At 36.5% G+C, this 14,006-nt stretch overlaps 1 protein-coding gene across 1 annotated transcript; it reads left to right on the top strand.

Moving 5' to 3' along the window:
- The first annotated feature begins 590 nt into the window (after positions 1–590).
- LOC127966633 (keratin, type I cytoskeletal 18-like) lies at positions 591–9,287 on the top strand. Its single transcript, XM_052567770.1, has 9 exons — positions 591–667; positions 2,154–2,539; positions 3,078–3,160; positions 3,228–3,384; positions 4,671–4,835; positions 5,719–5,844; positions 6,980–7,197; positions 7,358–7,386; positions 8,786–9,287. The coding sequence occupies exons 2-9, from the start codon at positions 2,159–2,161 to the stop codon at positions 8,899–8,901; spliced, it is 1,275 nt and encodes a 424-aa protein (XP_052423730.1). The 5' UTR covers positions 591–667; positions 2,154–2,158; the 3' UTR covers positions 8,902–9,287.
- Positions 9,288–14,006: the final 4,719 nt, after the last annotated feature.

Raw genomic sequence — 14,006 nt, 5'->3', positions numbered from 1 at the left:
ATATAGTGCACAAGACGTATGAACCACTTTCATGTCACTTTAAATTGCTTTATTGTTCTTTTGAAGCTTTACAGTTCTCAGTTGCCATCATTCTTCAAAATACCATTCATTTGTGTTCCACTGAAGAAAAAAACTCAGACAGGTCTGGAACGACGAAAGAGTATGCAAATAATTACAGAATTTACATTTTAGCATGAACTGTCCCTTTAAGACTGAAGAACACTTTCCATCTCTCTGTGAACATATCCCTTTAAATTAGGCGAGGTCACCATCATTTCTGTTTTGTAGAGCACAGTTTGCAACTAGAATACTGAAAAGATAGGCTATCCCTCAGATCTAGTTGAGAGGGAATCGAGGAAGATAATAAAAAGATATTATCCTGCAGGCTCATAGAGCAGCCTTTGTTTTTTCATTCTCTTTGTTCATGTTACAGCAGAAACCTGTTGAATATTTCATGCCGTGATCTCTGGTATCTTGAGTTACACTAGTGTGAACAGCTTGAGTTTGACAGAGAGTCAGGTTGGCTCCTCCCACAGGTGTTCAGGTGTAGTATAAGCCCCGCCCCCTGTCCTGAGCTCTATATGAGGGCACCGTTAGGAACTGACCACAGCTGAACACTCCTCACATCACACAGCACAGAAGCCATCCTTCACTACCAACACCACAGGTTTGAGACTTCTTTAACTTCTTTTCTTCTGCAGTAGCCTATCCACATAGAAACCAGCCTCTTTTCAAATGCTAAAACCAAATGAAATCATATATGTTCATAAATAAGATCTCTGTAATTCTTGGGCGGTCTGAGAAAAAGTTTAAAAAATGATGTTGAACGTCCACAGATTAATCGTATTTTCTTGCTCGGAGTAACTCCAATTGTATTTGACAACACAAGAGGCACAGCTAGTCTCCAAGACAGCAAGCCTCGCACCAGAAGAAGGTTAATTGTTTGATGTGCCAACACAGAGAAACAATGCAGTGTCCATTTACACATCATCTGATCCTTAGCATTCAAGTTTTGTGCATTGTTTGATGCTGTTAACACTCCACTGAGCAGAAACCATGAAATGATAATGGACTGTGCAAGTCATTTTCATTTAAAACAACTGTCCATCGCTAGCTAAGACTTGTTTCCTGAATGTGAGGCTTAAATGTGGTTAATTGTTAGGAAAATAAAGTTACAATGCAAAATATCTTACATGTTTCTCTTGTATTATATATATATACAATATTAAAATAGGCTTGCTTTTTTTGATGTAATATATATATTCAGGTCCCAGATCAGCATAAAGAGCTCCTTCAGCCCAGAGCTCTTTAACAGTAGACGGTTATCACTTTATGGCAGAAGATAAATGGATGAGGAAGGTGTGAACCAACTCTCTTAAGCAGCCAAGAGTTGAGAAGTCATTCATTACAGAGTTTGGACGTTTACTTCTAGCTGTAAAATCCAGCACTGGGGGGAGCACTGGAAAATTCTTTGCTCGAAAGGCTTCTTTTAAAAAGTCTTTTTGTGTAGAGAAACAGTTTAAGATGGAAATCTTGAGGTTAGGAGGAGATGTGTGATGTTCTTCTACACCAAATATGTGACCCTGGAGCACAAAACCAGTCAATATTATAAATATTCTATCTACATATGGAGAAAATCGCCTTTAAAGCTGTCCAAATGAAGTTCTTAGCAATGCATATTAATAATAATGCACAAACATTTAGTTTTGATATATTTATGGTAGGAAATGTGCAAATTATCTTCATGGAATGTGATCTTTATTTAATCTCCTAATGATTTTAGGCATAAAAGAAAAATCTATAATTTGGACCCATACTGTCCCATATTGTTGGCTATTTCTACATATATACCCGTGCTACTTATGACTGCTGTTGTGGTCCAGGGACACATATGATTTTCTTTGCTCATTGTTGTTACTAGTATTTCTGCAATAATGGGTGGTTTGAGTTGATTCTTATTCTAAAGGCACATTACATTACTGTTGTTGTATAATTTAGTGTATACCTGTAGCACTGTTGCACAATCCATTTCTCACATGTAAGCTATAACCTCAGATGATATTTTTAAAGCGAGGCTATTATTTAACTTTTAGTTGTAGCTATTCATCAAAAGTGTTGAGTGCATACTGAAAGCCGTCTCCTTCTGTCCGCAGAGGTCATGTCGTCCAGTCTGTCAGTACGGAGTTTCTCTCTGGGCCGACAGCCCTCTTTCTCCAGCATGTCTCTGAGGGACAGTGGACGTGCCCGATCCAAGGCAGCGGTCTCGTTCGCTTCCTCCAAGCCTCTGTCTCGCTCTGCCTCCATGAGCATGTCAGATCTGAACGGCCTGGGCAACAGCCTTCACGGCAACAGCACCAATGAGAAAGAGGCCATGCAAAGCCTCAACAGCCGACTCGCCAGCTACCTAGACAAGGTCCGCTCTCTGGAGAAGTCCAACGCTGACCTGGAGCTGAGGATCAAGCAACTGATGCTGGACCGTGTGCCCAAAGGACATGATATTGACTCCATGATGGCCCAAGCCCATGCTCTGGAACAGGAAGTATGTGGACGATGCCCTTGAGGTCTTTAGAACTTAATGAAAACAAAGATTGTTAGCATTGCTCATTGTGTGTCGGTACACATGCTCAGAGAGTCTGATCATTAGCCACACCAGACGCACTAGTTCAATGATTACCTTCTGTCAGACTAAACAGTTACCTTTTAACAAAGAAGGAAGGAACCTAAATCAGAATAAACAGCTTCGTAGAAGGGGTCAAAAATCTCAGCTGGTTACCCAGTGGTACTAGGTTCAAACACGTTGAAGTGATGAGTTAAGTTTCCATCACAACTGCGTCCTTTCAGAAAAGAGACATTATCCATAAGTACCATCTATGACGATTGGTTTTACTTGCTTCAACTCACATGCTTGAAGGTTTCAGAAGATCCTAAAGTCCGAAATCCAAAATCTGAATGAAAGTGGTCTTCCAGGAGCAGAAATTAACACTCCTAGTTGTGTCATCCTTCACTGTGATCACTTAATTCAGTGTGTTGGAGGTTTTATGTGCACCTTCATCTTCATCGTGTTCTGTATCTTACAGGTAAGGAAGAAGACCCTGGAGAGCGCCCGGATCATGCTTGAGATCGATAACGCCAAGCTGGCTGCAGATGACTTCAGAATCAAGTGAGTGCACGTCTCAGAACATCTGCTGAGGAGCTTTAGGAGGCATTGATTTGATGTGTGCTTGCAGATGGGAGACGGAGAGTGCCATGTGTCAGTCAGTGGAGCGGGACTGTGTGGCCCTGAAGAAAGCCAAGTCAGATCATGACCAGATCATTGCCACCCTCCGTGGTGACCTGGACAGCCTGAAAGAGGAGCTTTACTTCCTGAGGAAGAATCATGAGGAGGTGAGATCGAAATGATGAATCCTGCACCTGTTGCTCCTCATTTCTGCATTCAGTCAGTCTGCAAACTGGTTAAAAAATACCATTTAGTGAATATAAAGAGTAGGACGCGTACCAGTCCAAAATTCAGTGGATTTTATTCCTTCCAACCTTCTGTTGATGTAATCCCCTTTTGTGCATGCGTTAATGGAGGAACTGATGGTAGAATCTCTTCCATTATAGTTCCGTTATAGTTAGAAGAACCTACAACATCCATGGAATCCTTCCATTGCATGGTGGAAAAAAAGGTTCTTCTAAAAACGTCTTTTGAGGAACCAAAAATAGTTCCTCAAATGTGCGAAAACCCATCTCTTTGACAGGTTTGTCAAACCCTTGAAGAGTCTTAAGAGGTGACCTGTACTGTCCATGCTTGGAGTCATTTGTAACTCTATCCATGCAGTTCTTTTGGCTCATGAAATCTAAGATGTGCCTCACAGCTAACCTCCTGGCACTGAGTCATGTGAGTCAAGTGCTGATTGTCATTTTTAGGCCAGAAACATGCTTTACACAACTACACAAAGATGCATATCCTACAAATTCCAAGTTTAAAGAAGGTGTGCAAGTACTTTAATCCTCGTGTCCATTTCAAGCGAACAAGGCCTAGTTCATAAGTACATGATAGAGTTACTATTAAACATCTGTGCCATCGAACCAGAATAAGGTTTTTAGGGAACTTATGTTTTGTTTTTGAACTGTGTTCGGGAAATAGCGTGTGTTTATTGTATTTACATAGCCTGTTTTAAGCCTTACTTGCCACTGGTGCATTGATGAACCACAAATCAACATGTAAGAAAAAAAATACTCAGGAAGCACAGAACTATTCTAATGCTTTCTCACGCATGGGCTCTGGGTTTATTTGGAAAGAAGGGTGTGGTGTCATGGTTGTCGAATATTCAAAATATATCTGGCGTGTTTGTCTGTTTTTGTGCGGGACACATGCATACTTTCCTTGCGAGCAACATGAGATCAACACTATTAACTATTCATTGGGATGAACTTAATAATGAAGTAACTTCCACCGACCTTGTGCCACCACGTGGTATCAAATTCCCAGCGTTCACTCCGCAGTCTCAAATCAGCAAACAAACCGCACCCCAGTGTTCAAACACCAAATACACGCACATTTAACCTATCCAAACATGTTCAATATCTCATTAGTCAAGGGCTAACAGTTTTTGTTAGTTCTATAGAAAGTTACCAGACAGTTTGTTTAGTCGTATGACATCCTTCTCTCATTTCTTTTCTCACAGGAAATAGACAGTCTGAGGTCCCGGGTCGCTCAAGAGGAAGTGAGTGTGGAGGTGGATGCGGCCCGCGGCCCAGAGCTGGGGACGGTTCTCTCTGACCTCAGGTCTCAGTATGAAGGCATTGTCCAGAAGAACAAGGAGGAATCTGAGCACTGGTACCGTAAAAAGGTTGGTGTTCCCAGAGGATCAGGCTCAGAACCAGTGGCTGCTAGCTCCCATTAAGAGTTTCCTAAACCCAGATCACATTTCACCTTGGCAAAACCCAATTACTATGTATTACCATTAAACAACACCTTGTTAAATGATAATATGCAGTACCATGATATTAAGGTAAAATAAGGAATTTCAAAAATACTGTGGAATTACCATTTTTTTTTATTGGTTTTATTTGTGTGTGCCATGTTTTTTTGAACATATAAATACCATGCTTTAATACCATGTAGTGGAACTAGTACTGCGTTATTTTTTGGTAAGTGAAACCATGGTATTTAAATACTTCAAAATATAATCATGTTTTTTTTATTTTTTTATTTTTTTATTTATTAGATCACAATATTATCATGGTTTCTGAACCCTACTGATGCCAGGGTATTTATGCAAGTTAAATCATGTTGAAACCATAAACCATATGTTACTCTTAGCTACTTTTTGGACAAGGTATTTACACGAGGCACTTCAAAAATAAAATGGTATTACCATGTTTTTTTTTTTTTTTGTAAATGTGGAACCACAGTGATCCACAATCTGGAAGCTAGTGTAAATTATGGCATCTTATTTCAAGGTACTTAAAAAATATTGTGGTATTACCTTGTGTTTTGAACAAGAAAACTATCCCATGGTATTTTTTGTATATTAAACCACACCATATACTGAGCCATGATAATCATTGTTTTAGTAAATATCAATGCTCCATGTTATTACGACTGCTGCATCATCATATAAGACATTAACCTTTAGTAGGGTTTATTACTTTCTTCTGTTGCATGGTGGTCTTGCATGCAGAGCATTTTTCTAACCCATCCACTGTGTGTGTGTGTGTGTGTGTGTTTAGCTGGATATGGCGCAGACGCAGGTGCGTGAGAGTAATGAAGCCCTGAGAGGGGCTCAGAGTGAACTGACCGAGAGGCAACGCTTTCTGCAGACACTGGAAGTGGAGCTGGAGAGCCTTCACAAACAGGTCAGAACCAGGCGGGAGGAACCTTTTAAAGACCATGTGTTCCCTGAGTGAACCTCTAGAGCCGTGGCCAAAGCAGATCCAGTTACAGCTCGGCACTGGAAAGTAAAACCCTGCCCTTTATGTCGAGGTTATTTGAATGAGCCGGGCCATAAATGCTCCATCGCATGCCTTTACTTTCACAAGTCAATTGTGAGCTGAAAGAAGCACAGACACAGTTTGTTTTTGGATTATGTCGTGAAAAGGGGGTCAGTGGAAACCCTACTACGAGCAATACACATGTAATAGATCTCCAAAGAGGAACTATTCCATCAGAACACTCACTCAGAAACAGGTTTGCTTGTTTTCATGACCTTCAAATCTCACGCCAGTCCAAGATCACTCCCAGCATCTCAGATGTAGTCACACGTGTGTAAATAAGCCAAGATGTAAGATGCTTGTTTGGTTGTAGTTTCTCTGCAGGTACAATTATTTTGAGGGTGCAAGTAGATCCATAAAGGCACCCTTTAATCCCCTAATAATTAAAATGCAATTTATATGACTTGAAAACATACCATGTATTACATTTTTTGCAGGAATAGTGCTGTGTGAGTGTTTGCATAAAGGTTTTGCACTTCATCAGCACATGAGGAGTAGGCAAAAAAGCCTCTTTGTCCTGACAGTTCACCTTATCACTAACTGGTGGTTGGCAGTTTAAACATGATTAAACAAGTTAAATAAATAGGATCGACTTATTTACTGATGGAATAGCTTCATTTACATGCTAATTATTCACTAAAGACACACAGACAGAACACATACCCACATTTACATTCATTTCGGCACGTAACAGTTTACATCACTCAACGACTCATTTTGAAACCATTAAAAAAAAAATACTAATAAAGTGTGACCAAGTGGAATTTTTCACCATTTTTGACATTTTAAATATATTACCGTTATTTCAAATGTAATTTAATCTTCAGGCTTTTGATAGTTTTTCTTTTTGACAGTTGTGTTGCTGTCTATGCAGCCTCAGAGAGCTCTGGGATTTCATCAAAAATATCTCCATTTGTGTTCCCAAAGAGGAACGAAGGTCTTACAGGTGTGGAACGACATGATGGTGAGTAATTAATGAGGAAATGCACTCCTCTCGCAGGTGTCGGCCCTGGAGGGTAACCTGGGTGAGACGGGGCAGAAGTACACCCTGGAGATGGAGCGGCTGCAGGCGACCCTGGCCCAGCTGGAGGAAAACCTGTCACAGCTGCGTCTGGACATGCAGCGCAACAAGACGGACTACGAGCAGCTCCTGCGCATCAAGCAGAACCTGGAGATGGAGATCGCCACCTACAGGAGACTGCTGGAGGGAGAGGAGACGTGAGTGCAAGAGATTCCTGCACTTCACCAACAAGAAACATCGTCACTGTTCACTCACTGCAGAGTCCTTCCAGTCTCTTTCTTGTTACTTCTGTCAGAGAATTTAGCAGCTTAATGATTGTTTTGATAATTACATGAAATTTCTTTTTTGATTTCGCAGGGTTAAAGAGACTCCTCCACCACCTAAGAGTGAGTGCTCGCTCATACACAGCATGCCACATGAACACTAGAACAAATGTGCCCAAACTGATCTTACAAGTTATAGTCAACAAACTTTGCAGAAAAATCTGCATAACTAAAAAATATTGCTTAATTTAGTTTTTGGATCAAATCCCCACTGTTTCACCATTCAGGCAAAATTGATAAATAATGTAACAAGGTTGACAGCTTTATGGTTAATCTATGAAACTGCAAAGCGCTTTTGGAAAGAAAAAATCAGTGGAGAAATTTTGACCCTGGAGCACAAAAATAGTCATAAGGGTCATTATTTATATAATTAAAGCTGAATAAACATTGATGTATGGTTTGTTAGGATAGAACAATATTTGTCAGAGATACAACTATTTGAAAATCTGGAATCTGAGAGTGCAGAAGAATCTAAATATTGAAAAGCTCGCCTTTAAAATAGTACAAATTAAGTTCTAAGCAATGCATATTACTAATCAAAACTAACGTTTTTGATATTTTTATAGTAGCAAATATGGAACATGATCTTTACTAAACATCCTAATGATTTTTGGCACAAAAGAAGAATCCATAATTTTGACCCATGCAATGTATTTTTGGCTATTGTTACAAATACACCCCAGCGACTAAAGACTCCAGGGACCAGGGCCACAATAAAACCTTCACTTGTTAGAATAGAAAAAAAATCTTGGTAGCGCTGACATTTTTAGATTCTCTACTGACACACATCAAAATGATTTTTGATATATGAAATAACACATCACTTTAAAAGGAGAAAAAAATATGGCAAAATGATTGATGCATAACCTAATATCTAATCTAAAAATAGATTAAAACACATACAGAAACATTTGAGTAAAAATGGCAACTTTTATTTACAAATACACTACTTTTCAAAAGTTTGAGTTTTTTTGTTTGTTTTAATGCTTTTAACATCTCTTATGTTTATCAAGGCTGCCATTATTTGAATAATAAATACAGTGAAGCCATTAATATTGTGAAATATTATTGCAAATAAAATGAACTGTTTTCTATTTGAATATATTTTCAAACATAATTTATTCCTGTGATCAAAGCTGAATTTTCAGCATCATTACTCCAGTCTTCAGTGTCACATCCTTCAGAAATCATTCTAACATACTGATTTGATGCCCAAGAAACATTTATTATTATTATTATTATCACGTTGAAAACAGCTGAGTAGATTTTTTCAGGTTTATTTGATGAATAGAAGAACAGCTCTGATCTGAAACAGAAACCTTCTGTAACATTATAAATGTCTTCATCATTGTTTTAGCCTATAATAACTAAAATATAGCATAATCAGCTCTCATAACAGAGCCTACAGTCCACTGACATATCGCTCACATCTCTCTCTCTCTCTCTCTCTCTCTCTCCGCAGAGGAGCCGGACGTTCGGACCCGTAAGATAGTGAAGGTGGTAACACAAACCATGATCAATGGCAAAGTGGTGGACGAATCCAGCGAAGTTGAACAGATCGAGGAGACAAAGAAGTAAAACAAGAACAAGTCTGTCTGTGTGGTTCTCTGTATAAAAGCTTCTGTTGTCCATTTGCGTGCCACATTACCCTTGGCCCCCACAGGGCCCCTGATTTTTGTTTCATTCTCAGTCTTTCAAAGAGATCGTCTTTCCTTTCTCAAGCAACAGAAGAGCTGAAATGACTAACACCATCAGATTTAGAGCTGAAACTGAAGAAGAAACAAGTGCTCCTGTTATTGCTTTTAAGGTCTTATCAGACTAAAACCCCTTATTCTTTCTTTCTTTCTGCATGCATGCAATATTTATTTCTAAATAGTGTAGTGTGAGGAGGAATTTATTTACGTGAATGTTTGCTTATCTGTTGTTTCGTTCACTCTTTCTCTGTAATAAAAAGATTACATGCAAATGGCATTTTTTGTGACGTTTATGACTTTCAGTCTTCTTTTTTTTAAAATCCAAAATATATAACATGTATCTTTATACACATATATGCACACAAGATAATAGTATTAAAAAACAAAATAAACAATATATTTATTTTCTATTCATTTTCAATATGTAGTTCTTTGCAGAAACTCTATATTAATATTTGTAAGTTTAAAGTTTCTGAGTTATTAGTCTTAAACAGAAATTATTGTTCATTGTGTTTTTATCAGCAAGAGCTCATTATTTGGTTTAATTTGTATCACTTTTATTTAACATGTTCTTAATTTATTTTAAATCACTTCTGTCAAAATAGGTCAAGTTTGTTTCAGAAGATGTTTCTCCTGTTTACTGAATGAATGAATGAAAAACAAAATCTATCAATAATAAATAAATAAATAAAATAAAAAATAAATAAATGCATGCATAATAAATAAATGGAAAAAAGATAATTATTTAATAAAAAAAATAGTTTCAGGAATTAATAAATAAATCATATAAAAATTAAAACGGAATAAATCAATCACTAAAAAATAAATACATAAAAATAGATGCATGCATGCATGCATAAATAAATGAATAAATAAATACATGTTAATTTTTTAAAATAAATAATATATATATTTTTACATTATTTTTAATTTCCATTTTTAAAACAAAAATGTTTTTCAGAAATTTGCAACAGTACCATTTGGTAAAAGCCAAATCAAAATGAATAACTTTGTCATTAATTAAATCGTATAACAAATTATCACTTTTAATTAAATTATTTGTTTAAATATTCCATTTGTTATTCAGTAATAAAGCACAAAGATGTCTATATGAACTCAAATATTTCTCATCAGGTTCTTCCAAGTTTAATTGATAGAAGCTCTGCATCCACATTAATTATTGCAATATCATGTTATAGTGTATCAACAATTGTCTCAATTGATCTGAAAGAATCTGAAAGAGCAACATAAGAGTAATGACGTTTTCATCTGGTCAGCTTTAAGTGTGCAATGTCTCAATCAAGTCCTCTTTGATCATTTGATATTTAAACATGTCTGGCTTCTGTACAACAAACATAAAATGTACGGATAGCAGGTATGGAGAACAAGATAAATAATACAATAAATACAAAATCTAAACATAACAGAAATAATCAGGAGTATTGAGGGAAGTGCTGAAGATCCCCTGATGTACTGTAACAACACCTGCGTGCTTCTGCTCATTTCACTTTGCAAACCAAAGTCACTTTTGAATTACATGATTTGAATGTAAAACATGTAAATCAAGTTGTTGGTTCACATTAGGACAACAAAGTTTTCTATTTATTAAAGGTTACTGTATGAGTGGAGCTGACATTTACTGTTAATACTGTTAAATCGGTTTAATTCATTTTTAATGTGTGTATGTGTGAGTATACTAGTCATTTTCTTTATGTTTTTAAAGTCTCTTCTGCTCACCTGCAAGCTGCATTTATCTGATCCAAAATGCAGCAAAAACAGTACAATTGTGAAACATTTGACTATTTCAAATAACTGTTTTCTATTTGAATATTCCTGTGATGCAGAGCTGATCTTTCAGCATCGTTACTCCTTCAGAAGTCATTATAATACGATATTTGATGCTCAAGAAATATTGATTATTATTATTATATGTTGAAAACAGCTGAGTAGATTTTTCCCATTTTATTTTATGAATAGAAGACAGCATTTACCTGAAATAGAAACCTTTTGTAACATTATAAATGTATTTTTTCATCACAATATATATATATATATATATTATAAACTACATTTATTTTTAAATTTTAAAGATTTACTTTATTTTACTTGAAATATTTACTTGCGATGTCTGCAGAAACACACAAGTTCTCCAACTTTTCCTGTTTTTGTTTGTTTCATAGAAATAAAATAAAATAACAATGTTATGCAATTTATAATATACATTTTAATTAAAAAAATAATAATAATTCCCACCAGTAAGCAACCACTTAGCATCCAACCAGAGCAAGTTTTGCATGAGCAAACACCACTCAGATTTTATTTTATTTTATTTTATGATGATTTGAGCCTGTTGTGGACTTCCTAAAGAACATATTCGATTAACTTTACTATTTATCTGCTTCACACTTTGGCCCAATTCCATGACAGGGCTTAAATAACACTCTATAATCTCTGGAAAGGGATCAGGAACATTAGACAACAGCACAGCTGTGGCAGAGCGAGGGGAAAATAATGTCCCACAATGATGGCTCCGTGTAATTTGTTGTTCCCTTGAGTGAAAGGAGTCTCTGTGGATACTAATCAGGGTCAAAAATGATCAGTGCAATTATGACAAAAAGCCTTTCTTGTTTCTTCTAAAGAAACTCCATTCTTTCAATGAAACACGATTCTTTAACAGGGGATTTGTACTGTAGGAATAAAGTGAATGTACTTCCCCTGACTTTCCCTCAACCTAAAGCATACAAACTGACACGCATGATGACTCAAGAGCTCACACACACATCTGTCATACTCCTATATGCTATATCTTCACAAAGCCTGTCAGTTGTCTAATGCTGGGATTACTAATGCTGACTCGTATTTGTGTCGTCTCTCAAAGCTGTCTAGCTCGGACTGATGTATTGCTATGCTAAAGCTAGCACCTGGATTCTGTATGCTAGCTCACAGCTCTGTGCAGGAACGAGACGGATTCTTTCTGGTTTAGTTCACTGATGTCTTTAGTGCACAACTGGATCGCACACATTTAGCAAGTTCAGAAATGTTCATCAGAAAGCACAGTAGGTTTAATAATACAGCTGGAAGCAGCAATTACGCCGGTAAATGACACACACATTATAGGACGGAGTACATGTTTTTGGTCACAGCACTTCTCTTGGTGATTTTTAAGAGGACAATGCACAGACTTACTATTATTTTAACTGTTGTGTCATTGCCATCAAAATGTATGGGTTGTTTTGGTGTATTATGTCAACGATAGTGTACATTACCATTTAAAATGTTGGTGTTGGTCATGTTTTTCTTTCTTTCTTTTTTGGGAAAAGTCTTTTTTAAAGTCAAAATGTTGTGAAGATATGTCTTTACAATCAAACGCCATTATACTATAAGTTGCACACAAATAGTTTGCTGTAGAATGAATTATTCAGGCTTGGCATAAACGAGAGGTTCAGAAAAAAAGAAAAAAAAAAACTTGATCAACAGTATTAATGATGCTTAACTAATTATTCTGAAGTCTACTTGTGGAGTAGAAAATAAAGCGCTTGTATGAACTTCTGCCAAAATGTGCATGACTCTTTTTTTTATATGATATGCAAGAGTGAGAGAGACCTTTAGCTAGCTGATTAAAAACTTCATATGAAAGATCTCAGCTTAATGACGCACACTAACCAGTGAAGCCAGCATTATTAATATGCGTGAAAAATAAAATCACCCAGCATGACTCAAGCATGTCCATGTACCGGTGAGATACAACAGTTACCGGTTATCTTTAACTCTCTGGTTGCCCTGAAATGAGACAATGAACTTCATAAGGGAATAACCAAACATCCATCCATACTGCCCTGTCAAAACAACATGCAGAATAAGGATTAAAATACGAAAAGTCTGCAAATTATTGTTGCTAAAGAACTTTTAACCCTTTGAAAGCCACTTAAGCTGTTAGCTTAATCAGCACTGTCTTACGCTATGATAACAGTCTTACATAAGCAGTCTAGACAGATGTGTAAGATAAACCATTATTTCAACGATGAAGATTGTAGCTCCACATGTTAGTGAAGAATCTACATAGACAACATTTTAAGATACATAAATGTCTATCGTTTCAAGGGGTCATGAGATTGTTTTTTAAATTGATTATATTAATATGTTCCTTGAGGTTTATCTATAATGTTAATCCTTTTTTTTTTTGCACAAAATAATTAAATAAACAAACAAAAAAATCAATTAATTAATAGATACATGGAAAAATGATTATCTTCAACTCTAATGCCGAATGTTCTTTCACTTAATTTGTCCACCTTACAACAGACTCGATCTGGGGAGCGTTTCCCAAAAGAATAGTTGCTAACTAAGTTAGCTACTTTGTTGGTTGCAATACAATTTATCATTACCAACCAACCAACTAACAGGTTAGCAACTATGATTTTGGGAAACGCACCCCTGATCAGAATGAAATTAAAGTCTGGCAGTGTGTGATCCTCAGTTAAAGTCGTGCAGTGTATTCCAGTCTTTATACAAGTTACCTAATCAGATCACTTTTTTCCCAAGTAACTAGTAAAGTACCACAGTACTTTTTATCATTATTTGTCTTCACATCACTCAAAGGCCTACCTCAAACATACATTTTAAAGCAGGTATGTTTTTATCTATAACATACAAGTAAATCCATAATGACAAGATTAATCTGGTTCATAACAAATTGCTAAAGAGTAAAGTTCTTTAGATTATTTCAAATTTCTTCACACTAAGAAACAAATTGGGTAATGTTGTATTTTACATTGTCTCTGTTACACATCTCACATGTACTAAATAACAGTAAATGATGCATAATTACAAGCAAATAACCCTATTGTGTAGTAAGTACATGTACTGTAGTTAATGAATATTTCCCAGTACTTACGTGTACAGGCTCACTGTAACAATGAGAACTGTTCACTGAAAGGTTCTCTGGGGAACCCGAAATGTTTCTTCTATAGCATCGCTGCAAAAAACCCT

Source organism: Carassius gibelio, chromosome B10, assembly GCF_023724105.1.
Source record: "Carassius gibelio isolate Cgi1373 ecotype wild population from Czech Republic chromosome B10, carGib1.2-hapl.c, whole genome shotgun sequence".
NCBI lineage: Eukaryota > Metazoa > Chordata > Actinopteri > Cypriniformes > Cyprinidae > Carassius > Carassius gibelio.
This window is presented reverse-complemented; position numbering and strand designations above follow the sequence as displayed.

Coding starts and splice junctions, on each gene's coding strand:
- LOC127966633 (XM_052567770.1), top strand. CDS start 2,159: ATGTCGTCCAGTCTGTCAGTACGGAGTTTCTCTCTGGGCCGACAGCCC. Junction 3,385..4,670: donor TGAGGAAGAATCATGAGGAG/GTGAGATCGAAA, acceptor CTTTTCTCACAG/GAAATAGACAGTCTGAGGTC. Junction 4,836..5,718: donor AGCACTGGTACCGTAAAAAG/GTTGGTGTTCCC, acceptor GTGTGTGTTTAG/CTGGATATGGCGCAGACGCA.